General features: G+C 42.8%; 1 protein-coding gene across 2 annotated transcripts in view; it reads right to left on the bottom strand.

The window, feature by feature from the left end:
- Nucleotides 1–8,473, bottom strand: part of KCNH1 (potassium voltage-gated channel subfamily H member 1) — a 311,369-nt gene extending 302,896 nt beyond the window's left edge. For both annotated transcript variants that reach the window (XM_054562992.1, XM_054562993.1), the window contains exon 1: nucleotides 8,353–8,473. In XM_054562992.1, the coding sequence (XP_054418967.1) occupies nucleotides 8,353–8,431 (79 nt within the window). In that variant the 5' untranslated portion in view covers nucleotides 8,432–8,473. The remainder of the gene's footprint in view (nucleotides 1–8,352) is intronic.
- Nucleotides 8,474–15,698: the final 7,225 nt, after the last annotated feature.

Here is a 15,698-nt window from a genome sequence, read left to right as displayed (position 1 = left end):
GGTTAAAGAAGATGTAGTACCTACATACAATGGATTACTACTCAGCCATGAAAAAGATGAATCTTGAGAATATCATGCTGAGTGAAATCAGTCAGATGGAAAAGGATAAGAACCATATGATTTTATTAATATGTGGAATAGTAAACAAAAAACAACCAACGAACAATTAAAACAAACTCATAGACACAGATAACAGTATGGTGGTTACCAGAGGAGAATGGGAGTGGGAAAGAGTAAGAGAATAAAGGGGGTCAAATATATGGTGACTAGACTTTGGGTGGTGAGCACACAACTGAATGTACAAACGATGTATTATAATGTTGTTAACTAATGTTACCCCAATAAACCTAATAATTTTTAAAAAGCAGAAAGGCTCTGAGGAGGCAAACAAATGATATGTATAATACATCAGGCCACATAAAAGCTCAAGACACACATTAATAGGGGCAGCATTGAACTCTAATCCATTCAATCCCTATAATGCTGAGAGAAAACAAAAATAAAGAAAAATTTTAAAAATCCATTTAGATGAAATAAATATAGTCTTATCATTCAAATTAATTCCATTTCCTTCCATGGTTGTGAAGTTCTAGTCTAAATATGCTTTCCAAATTCACTTTTCATAGAAATGAAAGTTAAGCAGGAAATATGTATCGGTAAAACTAACCAACACAGTGTCATCTTGCAAATGCTGACTCCAGCACAGTGAGAATGCCAGCGGAGGATGCCTACGCTGTTGCCTTAAGAGAAAAAGGGGATAATGAGAGGTCATTCCTCCTCTTTACAGAAGCATTTATGTCACTGTAGAACCTTTCAAAAGCTTTGAGGCACTCTCAGTTAATAATTACATTAATAATAATAGGATTGACTCAGTTAATTTCAAAACATCCGTTTTATGCAATGTAAGACTAATCGAAAAGTTGTCATTCTAATTTACCCAATGAACAATCTCAGCATGAGTAAGCAAATTGATTCTGATTATTGGCCTATCTCAATAATACCCAATCAAAAGAATTTTAAGTAGTTTAGTCACTACCAGGAGTGCCTGGCTGTTAGGGCAGAGACCGTGAAACTGAAGAAGATGCCAAAGTTGGCCAGACTGCACACTGTTCGTTCAGCAAGACGACACTTGCACAGAGAACCAGAGCATCGGACGAATTCTAGCATCTAGTATATGCTGAACACTCACAACAGGTGAGCGACCAAAGCAGCGTGCCGAAGAAGACAGAGTGATGAGGTATCTCAGAGGAATGAGACTCGTTTAAAATCTCAGAACAAAACTTCACACATTCTGTAACTATCTTCCTTAAACTGACTTAAGGGATCTGGTCATCCCATATCCAACCTCACAAAATAGCAAATAGCTATAAAATCTAAGGATAATTTTGAGTAAGGACTTTATAAGGGGAAAATGCATAACACGTGTTAAGTCGCAATAACAACTCTTAAATCTTTGTGGAGGTTTACAAAGCATGTTCACCTTCAGCATGGATTACCCCATGAGGAGTCACAAATGTCTCACACACTTTGGTGTTCCCTGTCCCTAGCACAGTGTCGGGCACAGAAAAGGTCCGCCATGCTTATGAAACCGAACCCTCAGCGAGCCTTTGCTTGGTATTTTAATTTGTCCTTAATTTTCTTATTCCTCCATGAAATCTGTGCCTTTACTTCAGTCATTTTGTTTTATTCCTTTCACTAAAATAAACATAAATCATTCACTTCCTAGTTCCTTCCCACTTCCAGCTCTAAATCTTACATAATCTCTGTCCCCAGGGTTTACTGCTTCTCAATTTAAGAAAATGAATCTCTTACACACACACACACACACACACACACACACACACACACACACACCCTCCCCTTCGCATATGCCCTTTGTACATGATTCTAACTGTGCAAGTCTTTACCATCATGTGTGACTGAGTTCACACTGTGAGAACATTCTGACACACAGTAGATACGAATGCCTCCCAAAGGACAAGAGCAAGTTTCATTTTCATTTAATTTTGATCATGTGCTCACTACTAACATAATCCTAAATGACCCTGTTTTATTACTAGATTGTTAGGGCAGTGTCATTATTCACCAAAAGAGAGAGAGAGAGAGAGAATACCAAGTGTTGGCAAGAATGTGGAGTGATGAGAACTCTCATACACTGCTGGTGGGAGTATAAATTGATACAAACCCTTTGGAAAATTGTTTGGCAGACTCTACTACAATTCAACATATGCATTTAGGCATATACGCAATATATGCCCACGTCCCAAAAGACAAGTACAAGAGCATTTTTAGCAGCATCATTAGCAGAAAGGAAGGAAGTAAGGGAGGGAGAGAGGGAGGCAGAGAGGGAGGGAGGAAGGAAGGAAAGGAGGGAGGGAGGGAGGGAGGGAGGGAGGAAGGAAGGAAGGAAGGAAGGAAGGAAGGAAGGAAGGAAGGAAGGAAGGAAGGAAGGAAGGAAGGGAGGGAGGGAGAGAGGAAGGAAGGGAGGGAGGAAGGGAACCCTGTAGCAACTCGCATGTTGTTGGAGGAGGTCATTGAGAAGATGTAATCTGTGGGTTGACCCTCGAGCTGGACCCAGGTAATGAGAGGCTCCTCAGCCCCTGCCCTGTCCTTGGAATGCACGTTCTGCTCATGGTTCCCACAGTGAGACCTATTTCAAGGACACAGCCTTGAGAAAGCAAAGTGGTGTTGAAGCCATCTGGGCTGATAACATGAGTGAACCAAGTTAAGGCCTTTATATAAACTTTTAAATTTCTGGCCAGCAGTGCCAGGATCTACCCGTTTTGCAGCCACCCAAGACAAGCCTCGTATGTAAGCCCCCTTGTTTATTAAACCTGCCACCTGTCATTCTGGAGTGGTCTGCCTCTTTCTTTGGTCTCTCCTTGCACTCTGTGTAGAGGGCCAGTTTGCACACAAACACGTGTCCATCAACAGCATTCAGAACGGATAAACGGAATCTGTATTATGGTCATACCATAAAGTCCTACACAGCAGTGGCAATGAAATGACAGCATACGCAACAACATGGATGAATCTCCAACTGACAAAAGAATACATGCTGCAGGGTCCCATGTATATAATGCTCAAAAACAGACAAAAATAAACTACACACAGTGTTCAGGAACGCAAAGCAAGGTGGTAACAGTGTGAAGAAATGTAAGATGCGATCACCATGAAATCAGGAGATGGTTCCCTTTGGAGAGCAAGGGACTTGGGATCAGGAAGAGCCCCAGGGAGTTTCTGGGGAGCTGGCAAGGTTCGTTCTCTTGACGTAGGTGGGAACAGCACAGTATTTACTTTATACAGAGTGTAAGTTTTACTAAATTATTACGCACTTTTCTATTGTGGTATTAAACAATTTTTTAAATGTTAATCACACACAAAAAAGATTTCCAGGTGGAAAAGGGAGTAGGCTAGGTCAGTTTCATTCCAAAGGGCAGGGCTCAAAATCTGTAAGAGGGCAGATTTTGGTAAGACCAAACAATAATAACAACAGTACGAAAAAGATGGGGAGGAGGAAAGAGAAGAGAAAAGCAGAAAAGGAAAAAAGAAGAAAAGAAAAACTATTTCACAACTATGATTTCTTGAAAACAGAACGTTCCTTGTAAGGGAGTAAGTGACCCATCATGGAAGCTATTCAAGCGTAACCACCAGGAGGACTGTTCTGGAGAAGATTCAAACACTGGAAAAGGAATTGTAAAGAATGTCCCTTCAGACCAAAGTTCGGTGACTCCCTTTCCTGCCAGTTACAGGTGTGGCTACTTTAAGAGAGAAAAAAAACCCAAAAGGAAACCACGATCCAAATATCCTAAATGTATAAAGCAGACATTCACTTTTCGAAAAGGGTTCATCTCAATAAAGAACTAAAGGATATTGTAAATCTTTCTTTCCGAGACTTTAACTATCTAACCAAAAAAAAGGGGAGGGAAAAATGAAGGACTTCAAGGTAATGCTAAAAGAAGCCCCAGCATAAAGGACAAGCTGGCGTTGAAAAAAAAATGAAGCCAGAAATCCAATTTACCCACACTTTCCTCAAAGGCATCTATTTTTAATGATATATTAATAAAATAGATGGATTTCATAAAAATCATGGAGTTTATTGCCTTATGCTAAATCATAAGTCTTCATCCTCTCAATTCCCCAGCTAATATTAGCCAACAGATTAAACATTTTGACACTTTTGGAGGGGACAGCTTAGCCTGAACTAAAAGTTACCTGAGAATATACTACAAGAAAAAACAAGCTCCGTCAACCGGGTCATAATCCACATTATCATCTATTCCTCTTTCAGAGCAAGAATGGATTTAACCACTTTTCTGTTTTATAAACATTCCTGTGTGGCTCGACACATCTGTGAGGCGACACCATATTACCGGGGGCTCCCATCCTGTTTGCTAACTAATTATATCAACAACCTGAACCAACTTAACACGATGCAAAACACAGCTGATTTAGCAATCTGTAAATTATACATGTACATAAATCTGGACCCAAATGTGCCGCGTTTCACTCCTACTACTGTGCATGGATTCTTACTGGCACCTACAATTGTTTGATATAGATTTCTGAACACTAAAACATATGTTCTGTTTGAACGGGACCATCTAGGGTAATATTTTTGTAGTTTCCTGGCACTAAGGTCTGCCAGCCTTCCTATTTGCTTCAGGGAGCATTCTGGAAGGGCCTGCAGATTTAAGCAACCATGAGAAAATATTCTGGAGCAACACTTTCCAACCATGAATATGAAGGGAAGCAAGCTGGCTTTGCCTATGTGGCAATGAAGTCAACAGAAGGATTTGAAACCATGGCCAATACGATGACCATAAGCAAAATCAAATAAAATCTGGCCTATTAATTATCCCTGCTGACTACTTAGACCTATGCAAATAAGAGACAATTACCAAATATCTCCTTCAAATAGTATTGAGAATGTATCGAAGAAAGGTAGACTAGATTTTAGTCCCATCAAGCAGTAAACACCTTAAAAGTGTTTGTTTTCAAATCCAGCATCAGGCCTGAGTAAGAATTGCAGCCAGAGAATGTTGCAGGAAGGGAGCAAGATTCACTAGACTGTAACTTACTCGGGGTAAGGGGGTTTCTTTTCTCTCGCTATATCCCCAGTGTTCAATAAGTACGCTCAATAAATCTTTGTGAAATGAATGAACCAGCCGCAACTGCTGACTAGTCCCTGAGCTGTCTTTACCTGCTCTTTCTAACTCTCCTTCTTCTTACTAACAATAGGTAAATTATTTAACTGGAGGATTGATTCTTAATTCTTGAAACTCTGAATTGGAAAAACTGCACCTCCTTTGCTGGCTAATGAGGATCAAAGGGGATATTTTATGAAAAGGTAACTTAATATTTTATAACAGGCACATGAATGTTATCCTGCCAGTGCCGTCAACCAAACCATCGACAAAGGTAAAAACTACTGCCCTCCCTTGAAACAGACTTAGCTTCTCCTTTGCCCTCATATTCTGTTGGGACGTGGTAGCATGGCTGTTAGCCAGAATGGATGTTGTTATAATAACATTTTATTTAATCTCCACTGGGAAATTATGCTGCTCTAGGGAAAATCATAGTAATCCAAGGAAGGTCACTTCATGGTGTGCTGCGAGGGGCATGGCACTGGGGTCAAGAGGCTTACGGCCTCATCAGTTCTGCCCTTATATTTGAGGAAAAGCAATGCTTCAATGTTTTCGTCTATACAATGATGGGGAACAGGGACAGACTAGATCTAAGGTCTGTCTTGTCCTACGGTCTAAATATTCCAGACGCCAGGTATTCAAATGCCCCAAAACAAAGTCAGTTCTCTCATCCATTAGCATATAATGAGAATAGTTTTTGTTTTTTTTAAAGAATGATGAAAACAGTTCCACAGGCTAAGTCATAATGTCTGGGAGACAATGATGCTACAAGAAAGATGAACGCTGTCCTCTGACGAACAGCGGCCTCAGGCACTGTATGCCTGCCACTTGAATGTCATTTAATACACTTAGGACTCAGTTTTCTGATCTTTAAAAGAAAAACAAAAATACTGCATAAAACCACTGGGAGAAAATACCTAATAAAGTGATCAAAATGTAGTGCTATTTAAAGATAAAATGCTATTTAAAATACTGTAATGTCCAAGAAAAAAAAAAAAGCTGGTGGATTTTAGGAGACAATCAATATTCTTAAATAGACTTTTTCCATCACAGTAAAATAATACAATGCATGTAGATATTTTGATATATCCAAGAGTCCACACTTTTTCTATTTGTTTTCGAGAAATATCATGAAATAGATAACTTAAAACTAAAATAAATAACTTCAGATTTATTATCTGAAATAATAAATATACTTTAAAAGTTTATCTACTTCTCCCAACATGTTTTGTTTTTGTTGTTGATGCTGTTTGGTTGGTTGGGTAAAAGAAGTTAAGCTGCCGAAGTGGTGCTGAAATTAAAGTGCCAGCACTAAAAATATTCTCAGCTAGTGATTCTGTTGGCGTTCTTCGTATGCTTACAGAGAAGTGGCTCTAAGATCAACTAAACTAAACGGTATTCTGCCTCCTAAGCTCCAGAATTTAATTATGGTATCAGCTTTGGGGATTTTTTTAAATTTTTATTTTATTGTAGTATTAGCTCTAGGATTCTTAAGTTCCTCCTACCAACCCCAAGGAAGACTGTGACTATTACATGTAAGATTCTCTCACTGATGCCTTCATTCAAAAGCATAATATAGTATACATCAGATACAGGGTTTCCACTTTCACTGAAAGGACTCTGCCCCCTCACCAGAAAATGAAATCGTCACTGACAATTTATGAGAAAGTTAATGTCACTGGCAGAGATATCTCCAAATCTGCCTCCATACCCCCTAAAAGGCCAATAACAATAGCAATCACAGCACATTAACTCTTAAATAGTGATTTTATTTAAAAATCTATGAACACCTCCGGCTTTTTTATGGCAGGAGAGTTCCTTGTGGCTGTTCATGTAGTAATTATCATCCCCTTGCATCCTCAGGTAGTGGCTATGACCTTGCTCTAAAAACCACCTTAGTTAGTTTGAGTGAAATAGACCTTGAAAGGAAAGGTGACTGACCAGAAACTCTTCAGTAGTCTTATTCGTAAGAGGCACATGATAAACGATCCTATCTAAGAAGTATTTAATACATGATAATTTGCTATCCTAGTGAAGTTCTTTACTACCAGATCAACTTAAATCACTTTTTAATTAAAGTAGCATAAGTCGCTCTTGCCCTTCCCCTCACTCCCTGCGTCTGGGAAACCCGACATTGACACATGTTTAAAACCCATTTCCTGAGTTAGCGCTTCGCGTCCTCCTAAGGCACGTCATCTGTCTCGGGAAAGAGAGGGGTCCAGGGAGTCTGCTCCTCTAGGGCGGCCGCCTTCCGTGTTAGTCGTTTGCTGACGAACGGTGTGCACTGCGCCTTCCCACCGCCGGGCTCCGGTCCGCTCCGCGAGCGTTTGACCAGGGTGCTCCGCCGCGAGTCCTGAAGGCACCTGAACGCCTCCGGTTCCAGCCCTGCTCCTGGGACTCTCGCCCCACCCCCACCCTCCGTGCTACTGCCCATCTTAATGCCACGGGAAAGAGAGGGGAGGGGAGCGCTGCCTTATTGAGTTATGGGAGATTTACAGGCTTGGTGAGTTTGGGAATTTATAGGTGAGCAAGATTTATGGGCATAAAACACAGTTGTGTTTGGAAGAGAGGAACTATGACAAATTCGTACTTGCGATCGCTCAGCCAAATCTGCACCTGTACCCTCCACTTTCCACCTGAGTCCAGGACATTCTGCTCCTCGTGGCCTTGCCTTAACCTCGAAGGGTGCAGAGGTGGGATCGGGCAGCCTGCAGCACGCCCCTCAGTGCGCGCGTCCCTACACCTCGGACTTTCCGGCTGCAGGCGGCCGGAGCTGCCGGTCCCCACAGCCGGCTCCCCGCGGGGAGGCAACGCCGCAGGCGGCGGCAGCGCGAGCGCCCCGAAAGCCTTCGCGGAGGGGTGGACTGTGCGGATGGGGAACGCGCGGCGTCCAGCTTCGCATCACTTTCCCAGTACTTTGCTCATCCGCTGTCACACTCTCTGGAGAGGAGACCGAGAAGGAGGGAGAGAGGCCCACAAGGTGTCCCCAGGAGACCTCTCCTCTTAGGACGGGGCCCATCAGACCCCGCCCCGCCCTGCCCACCTTTCCCAGCCTCCGGGAGGCAGCCCGGGAGGCAGCCCGGGCGCCCGCGCCGCGGCTCCCCGCAGAGCTCCGGGTTCTGGTGCATCTGCTGGCGCGGGAGACGCCTGCACTAAAGGCACGGATGAAAAGCCTGGGTAACGGAAACCCGATTGCACCTCTTACCATTGGACCGCCGGACAATATTCTCGAGAAACGTGTTCTGCGGGGCCACCAGTCCTCTCCGGCCCCCAGCCATGGTCATCCTCCCGGCAGCTCAGGGTCTGGGGGTGTCCCGACAACAGCGTCTCAAGGCAGCAGAAAGCAGGGCAAGGGGCCCGCGCGCGTTTCCAGCTCCAAGGGTTCCAAGCGCCCCATGCACCCCACCGGGTACGGGTAGGCTGGGGCGGCGGATCCCTCCCGCTGCCACCCTCGAGCCCTCTTCGCGCCTCCCTCCCTGCGGCCCGCCTCGCAGTGCACTCGCGCGGGGCTCGCCTCGCCGCAGCCGCCTCCGGGTGGGCGGAGGGAGCCGCGGAGCCTGGGCCCGCGGCGCCCCCTATCGGGCGTGTCGCCCCCGCGGGCCTGCTGGAGATTAAGCAGGGGTCCCGCGGCGGCCGGGAGGCGGCGGCCTGCGGTGGGCGAAGGCTGGATTAGCAACGCCACCCTCTGGGCACATCCGGGACTTGTGTTCAGTGCGCCTTGGGCTACCCGGGCGGAGAGGTGGGCTGCGTGAGCAGCTTTAGTGGTGGAATCACTTCGTACCAAGTCACCGCGAGTCTTGGGGCAGCGTGATAATGTAACTCTCTGCCTTTGCTGTTTCAGGTCGGAACTCCTGGGACCTCTGACGCTCTTGGAACACCTTCCCCCTCCCTCCCCGCAGGGTTTCTTAGCCTCATTTATGAAGGTGCCCCACCTTGATTCTGAAGCCAGTGTTGTACCAGTAATTAATGAGGTTGTGTTGTAGAAGGTCAGACTTGCAGAGTGACTGACTGATTCAGCTCCAGAAGACCTGTCTTGGGTTGTTTTTAAAGATAACCAAAAGCCAAATGCAGGCTCTAGATGTTTGATAAATTTGCTGACTGACTGACCTGATTTCCACTCTTTTCCAATGAATATTTTACCAAAAAAACAAGAAAATATATGCAAATATACATAACTTTCTTAGCTGAGGCACAAGCTGTTATGATCATTGTGTAAGGTTAGGAAACAGGAACAAACTGTGACAAACATCAAAACGGTGGGCTTGTCTTTGAGAGCAAATGCTTGGGGTAGAGGGGAGGGTGTGGGGGAGCAACTTCCCAAACATTTAGCAATTAACAACCTCAGTTTTGACTTAAAGGGTAGTCCACACTACACAGACGAGGTGCTGGTCTTCACACCTGCCCCTGGTATAACAGAGACTTCCATACTCCAAAGATTTCTGGGTAGGAGCTCAAACCACCCTCCTTTGCTCACTGATTTAGGGTCATTTCTACCTGTATGTGTTCTTTTCCCATCCCTTTACTTTACGTCCCTAGTGGATGACTAAGTCTATTCCCACAAAAGGAATGGGTTGATAGTTTTCTAGTTTGCTCCAGGCTAGGTCAACAGTCAACATTAAAATGAAAGAGGAAAAAAACTGAGCCTGCAACCTTGGTTGTATGGTCCTGAGGCATCTTATTATTGTACTGCAGATAACCTGTCTAAGTTTATTAGTATCCAGGATAGAACAAATTCTTGTCCTCTGATCTCTGAGCTGCTGTGAAGATCAAATGTAATTATGTATCCTAGAATGTAAAATGTACTCTAAACTGTAAAGTGTCTATGCCAAGGTCAAACATCATTAGAGTGACTAAATAAGTTGGGCCGTTACAAGCATCACCCTTTGTCTCATCCTGTGTAGACACAAGATAAACTGACTGCTTGGGTCAAGTTAAGTGAGACTTGCGTAGGTTTTGAAGGTAACGGTAACTTCTTCCTTGTGGTGACGTTCTACCCAGCAGGGCAGTCACCCAATTTAGAGCTGTGATTTCTTAATCCCTAGCTCCGTCTAGTGGTTCTTTGTTCTATTACAAATGAGGAAACGGTGGTTGAAGAGAATTTACTCTGAAATGTATTTGGTGCCAAGCTGATTCTGTGGTGTCTGCCCACTTCATTTGAATAAGTTCATTTAAATAAATCTCTTAAGTTCTGTTATCTACTGCACAAACATGCCCAAGGGGAGATTTTTCAGGACAATATTAAAAACCCATCAAGCAACCTCATAATCCTGCTTGTGAAAGGAAGATAAAATAATGGGGAGAAAACCGTCATAGAGAATTAATAAAATTTCTCATATTTTAATGAGCTCTCATGTTCCATGGCTCAAATAAAAAGGAAACAGTTGATATTCATTTGAGGTATGTTAAAGCTTTGGTGGTTTTATAAGAAACTCTGATAAGAAAAAGGAACAAGGAGATATCTTCTATTTTAATTTTAAATGTACTACTACAGTGGTTCTCAGCACACACCCTGTGTGTGTGTGTGTGTATGTGTGTGCCATTTAGAATACTATAATTTTTAGTGGCACACTTGAAGAGACTAAAAGACCTAAAACAACACTAAAAAGTTAGTAATCTTTAACCACCATCACTACTGTGTGACAGCATCCCACGGTGCCTACATAAGCATGACCAGCCGGTCCCCCGTTCCCCTGGCCGACCCTCAGCCTTAAATGGTGGTGGAAACAGGGTCATGTTCTGCTCTGTCCACATTCTCTTTGATATTCACAGGCCAAGGAGGCATGTGTCCAGTAAACACACCATCTTCCTTAGGGCTGGTTTGACAATACATTAAGCTACTTGCTGCCTTCTGTTGCCTACTCCACATTCAGTTCCAGGATTCTGCTCCATTTAAAGTTCTATCTGAGATCTAGCACTGTGATGCAGGCATCTCAGATCAAAATTTAATCTTACAAATTTGTAAAAATTTTATAACACATTTGTGAAGGATTCACAGATTCACAATACACCAACACACCAATGTGCTTTGGTAAACCCAGTTGAGAGCCCTCATGTTTTCTACATAAAAGATAAAGCCACTTTTCATTTAAAGGAATAATTTTAAATAACTGTGACCAGAGTTGCCAATTAAATTGCCTCTGTTCCTCTCTGCAGAAAGTTCCTAAAACTGAAGTCCCTCTAACTGCCTAGAACTTCTACCAAAAAAGATACAATATCTCATTATGCAATTATGCAATTTTATTCTGATGTTTCTAGCTTCCTTTCCTTCTCAGTGGCTCTCTTCCGGTCCTCCCTCCGTATTGTTTACCCCTCAATCATCACACATGTTTATGTCTCTATCACACAATAGGTAGCAAGCTCCTTGAAACAAAGATAAACTTTACCAGTCTTTGTTCTCATAAATGTAATTAAGCCATGCTGTAATTAGTGGGTTCACAAATGGAATTGATAGTGAGGGAGGCATAATGCTACAGAGAGAGCTTGGAGACAGAGGTCTGCAGACTGGCTGGGAGAAAACCCAGAAGATGATCCACTGTGATGCTCAGCAACAACAATAAAACTATCAATAAAGAAGACAATGCCGGATGCCAGAGGGAGTGATAAATCCCATCATGCAAAGATAAGAACCACATTTTTTTTTATTCCCATTTACCTTGTGCTAGGTACAGATGACAGACTTTAAGAAACCCAAAACCCATCACACAGAAGAGAGTTGCCTGTGAGTTCTGGGTGAGAGCAAAAATGGACAGCAAGGACGCTTCGTCATTAGCAAACCATTAGAATCAGTAGGAGAGACTGAACCTAGAGGTGACTTCACCTACTCAGCCAACATAAGTGAAATACCAAAGACGGGGGCAGGGCTTGCAGCATGTTAAATTCCAACTTACATAACCCAATGACTGACTGGCTTATTTTATATGTAATTTCTTTTAACAAAATTTTTCTTTTTCCAATCCTTACCTGAGGACATGTTTGTTTTTATTGATTCTAGAGAGAAGAAGGGGGGAGAGAGAGAGAAACATTGATCAGTCACCTCCCATATGCGCCCCAACTAGGAATCAAACCTTCAACCTAGGCATGTGCCCTGACCAGGAATCGAACAAGCAACCTTTCAGTACACAGAACAACATTCCAACCAAATCAGCCATGTGGTTAGGCAACAAAATTTTTCTAACAGATTTATAGGAACAGAGCTGGGTAAGCCATATCCATTGGAAAGATCTATTCTGTATGATAGATACCTCCCACAAGTGCTGGGACAAGGAAGAGATCCTCCTTGATGAGAAAAGTAGTCCATGGATCTGACAGGGGCAAATGATGCTTGATATAGTGTTATACTCAGCTGTGGCTAACCAACAAGTATTATTAAATGTTTGTAAAATTGGGTTATTGTTGGGAGCTGTCTTGCCTGGTTTCAGGGACTGTAGCCTTGTCAATAGGCAAGAGGGCCCCAAGGCTGGAGCTGAGCAAGGAGGCCTTGGGAAAGTAGGCCACTGAGGAGACAAAACCTGTCCCCTTGGCAGGGGCACTGCCCTTGCCTCCCTCACATCACCTTACTTGGCCCCAGAGGATGGCTGGTTAATCAATGATGGGTAAGACCCCTTGATGGCAGGGGCAACTTAAGACACGCACAGTCGCCTAGGGGCAATCAGGGAGGGACTTGGGGGACACCAAGAAGGGGCAAAAGACCCTCACCCCTTGGCTTTGTCTTGGCCAGAGTCCTCATTCTATCTGAAAGAAGTCTCCTTATCTCTTGGCTGCTCTGCTCCACCCGCCTGACTCTGGCTTGACTCAATACTAGAGGCAGGTACAGCCCTAATCTGGACCAGGTGGTTCCCGGGGGGCAATTAGGCCTGGAAAAGGAATGCATTGAATGCAATGAAACCTACTTTGCTAAGAATGCCCTCAAGTTAAAGAATACTGTTGTTTGCGGTCCAAGCATAGGATGAGTTCATTTTCCCATGTTTTAGGGCTGAATGGCGTCACCCTGTCTACCAGACCCTGACTTGAGGCAAATCTCTGTGTTCCTTCCATTGTTATCTATGATCTCTATCTGTTTTCTGTAAATATAGCCTTTATGCATTGATTGATAAGCTTTGCAAGCATGCTGTACACCCCTGCAAATCTCTCTCTCAATGAAAGCCACTTCAAGAGAAGGGCTCGGGACATTCTCCACTGTAGGGAATCGCCACCCCCTCTCTTGACAGGCAAATCATGTCTGGTACAGCTTATTTCTTCACCCATGGCAGCCAGGGGGACTCTGTGGGATGGGGTACCCCCCTTAGGTTATATCCTTCTAAATGCCCAAAGCTATTATCCTTCTCTCTCATTTTCTCTTATCAAAAGGGAACAGGATCTTTTACCACATCCGCACTCATGGAAAACAAGTGAATGCCATTTATAACAGTCTCATTTTATTAGAACAAACATTTGCTCAGAGTCTAGCCTATACCAGATACAGGGGTAGGTTCTAATGGTGGAAAGATGGTTATGATTGGTGCCTGCCCTCAAAAAGCCCCATAAACACTTACCAAGGACTTAGCTTCTGTATGACATTTCTCCTGTCAGCTACTCTCTCTCAGTTGTGCTCTCTATATCTTGCTTCTTTGTCAGTGAACTACAGTGCAGCTTGATCTCTTCACTGAAGACTCTCTGGTATCCTCTCAACTGAGATTTGGCTCTCCCCTAGGGCCTTGGAGTCCCATCGATCCCGCTCCTAGAAGCCAGAAGTTGAGGTGAGAACCCATCCAGTTCATCAATGCCATATCCAAACCACTACCCTTATACGTCTATGTAAAATATTCCCTTTGAAGTTCATGATCAATAAAAAATAATGCTCTACTCTTGTTTACTTTTTAAAAATAGATTTGGGGAAAATTGAACTCAGTTTTTAAAATGTTGAGATGCCTGAGGAACATTGTAAAGAAATATCAAGTTGGAAGTTGAATGCACAGGTATAGAGCCCCCCTAAAAATAGCTGGGTGGAGTCAGAGGTCAGAAATAACCAGTTTACAGCCTCAGAGGAGACTGAGAACGAGCAGTTTGGAAGCGGGGACCACCTGAAGAAGCAATGAGGTAGTTCTGTAGATGCCCAGAAAAGGAGAGTCTTTAGAGGGGAAGAGTGAAGAACTACATCGCAGGCTGCATGCTGTAAACACTGGAAGATTTCCACTAATATCTCATGTAATACATAGCAACATTTTCAATGGACTAATGGTGAATAAGCCAAATTACAATGGTTTGATGAGTAAGTAAAACTTAAAATCAAGATGGCAGAGTTAAAAAGTAGCCAAATGTAAGCAAATGCCAGATTAATTGTTTGTAAACATATCTTTAATATATTCCAAGCTCAAAAGCAAAGAGAAGGAAATTGCAGATGTCAAAAATAAGGAGGAATCCACAGCAGTTAGTGGGAGTGTGGTGGGGGAATGTAACTCCCAAAGAAATGTAAGTCAGGGGCTGCAGCTTCAGCGTTTGTGTGATGATATAAGCTGAGGACACAAGCCCCACTAGTGGTCAGGGAGCTGGAACTGGATCCCTGGTAGAGCCAGGAGCCTGAAAAAGCAGCATATACCAGCCCCAGCTCTCAGCTTGTCCAGAACGTGGGTGGAAACAGTTAACCTTCAGAAATCAGAACTCCTAGACCAAGCATTCCGCATACAAGGGAAGAAATCCTCCCAACTACCCTCTCAGAGTGGGAACCCTGTGCCAAAAAATGTAATAGAAATCTCATATAGCCCTGTCAGAAACCAAAAAAGAAACTGTCCCTATAGGAAATACCTATACCAATCAATACATGTTAAATTCTGACTGATAATACTTGCCCCCAATATTGTGCATAATAGACCTGATTACAGATTATACCAAAAAGAGCTCAACACCATGAACAAAGCTCAATCACAAACTGGAAAAATTACAACTGGTGAATAATGCATACTGGAGCAATTTGAAAGTGATTTGAAGGCATATTTTTAAATATTCAGAGAATAAGAAAGAAATTTAATCCTTAAGGTGAAAATAGGACATTATGACAAAAAAAAAACCAAAAAACAAAAACAGGCAGATCTTGAAAAACTAATTAAGAATTTTTTAAAGATTCATGGAAATAAAAATTCCCCAAGTATTCTAAATAGTAGTCTAGACCCAATTAACCATAAAGGGAATTACATAGAACATAGCCTAGAAAAATTAATAGGTGGGAAATTCAACTGATAAGCGGTTAAAGTGAGAGGCTCCGCCATATGTCTAAAAGGAGTCCCCGAAGGAATAAAAACATGTGATAAGGAAGAAGCAATTATTCAAAGGGATAATAAGAAAGAATTTCTTCAATTTAAAGAATTGAATTTCCCAGAATTAAAGAAATTCTCAAATTGAAGAGGCAGGATAAATGACAACAAACAAATCCAGACCTAGATAGATTACAGGGAAACTTCAGAGCATAAAAGAAAAAGAGAAAATCTTAAAAGCTATCATAGGAAAAAATACACTATCTACAAAGAAATAAAAATGATACATTAATGATCTCAACATGAACAAGAGAGTCAGAAAACC

Source organism: Pteronotus mesoamericanus, unplaced genomic scaffold (assembly GCF_021234165.1).
Source record: "Pteronotus mesoamericanus isolate MK-2021 breed Mesoamerican mustached bat unplaced genomic scaffold, CSHL_Meso_final scaffold_705, whole genome shotgun sequence".
NCBI classification, from domain to species: domain Eukaryota; kingdom Metazoa; phylum Chordata; class Mammalia; order Chiroptera; family Mormoopidae; genus Pteronotus; species Pteronotus mesoamericanus.
Note: the sequence above shows the minus strand (reverse complement) of the source record. Positions and strands in the feature narration are given on the sequence as shown.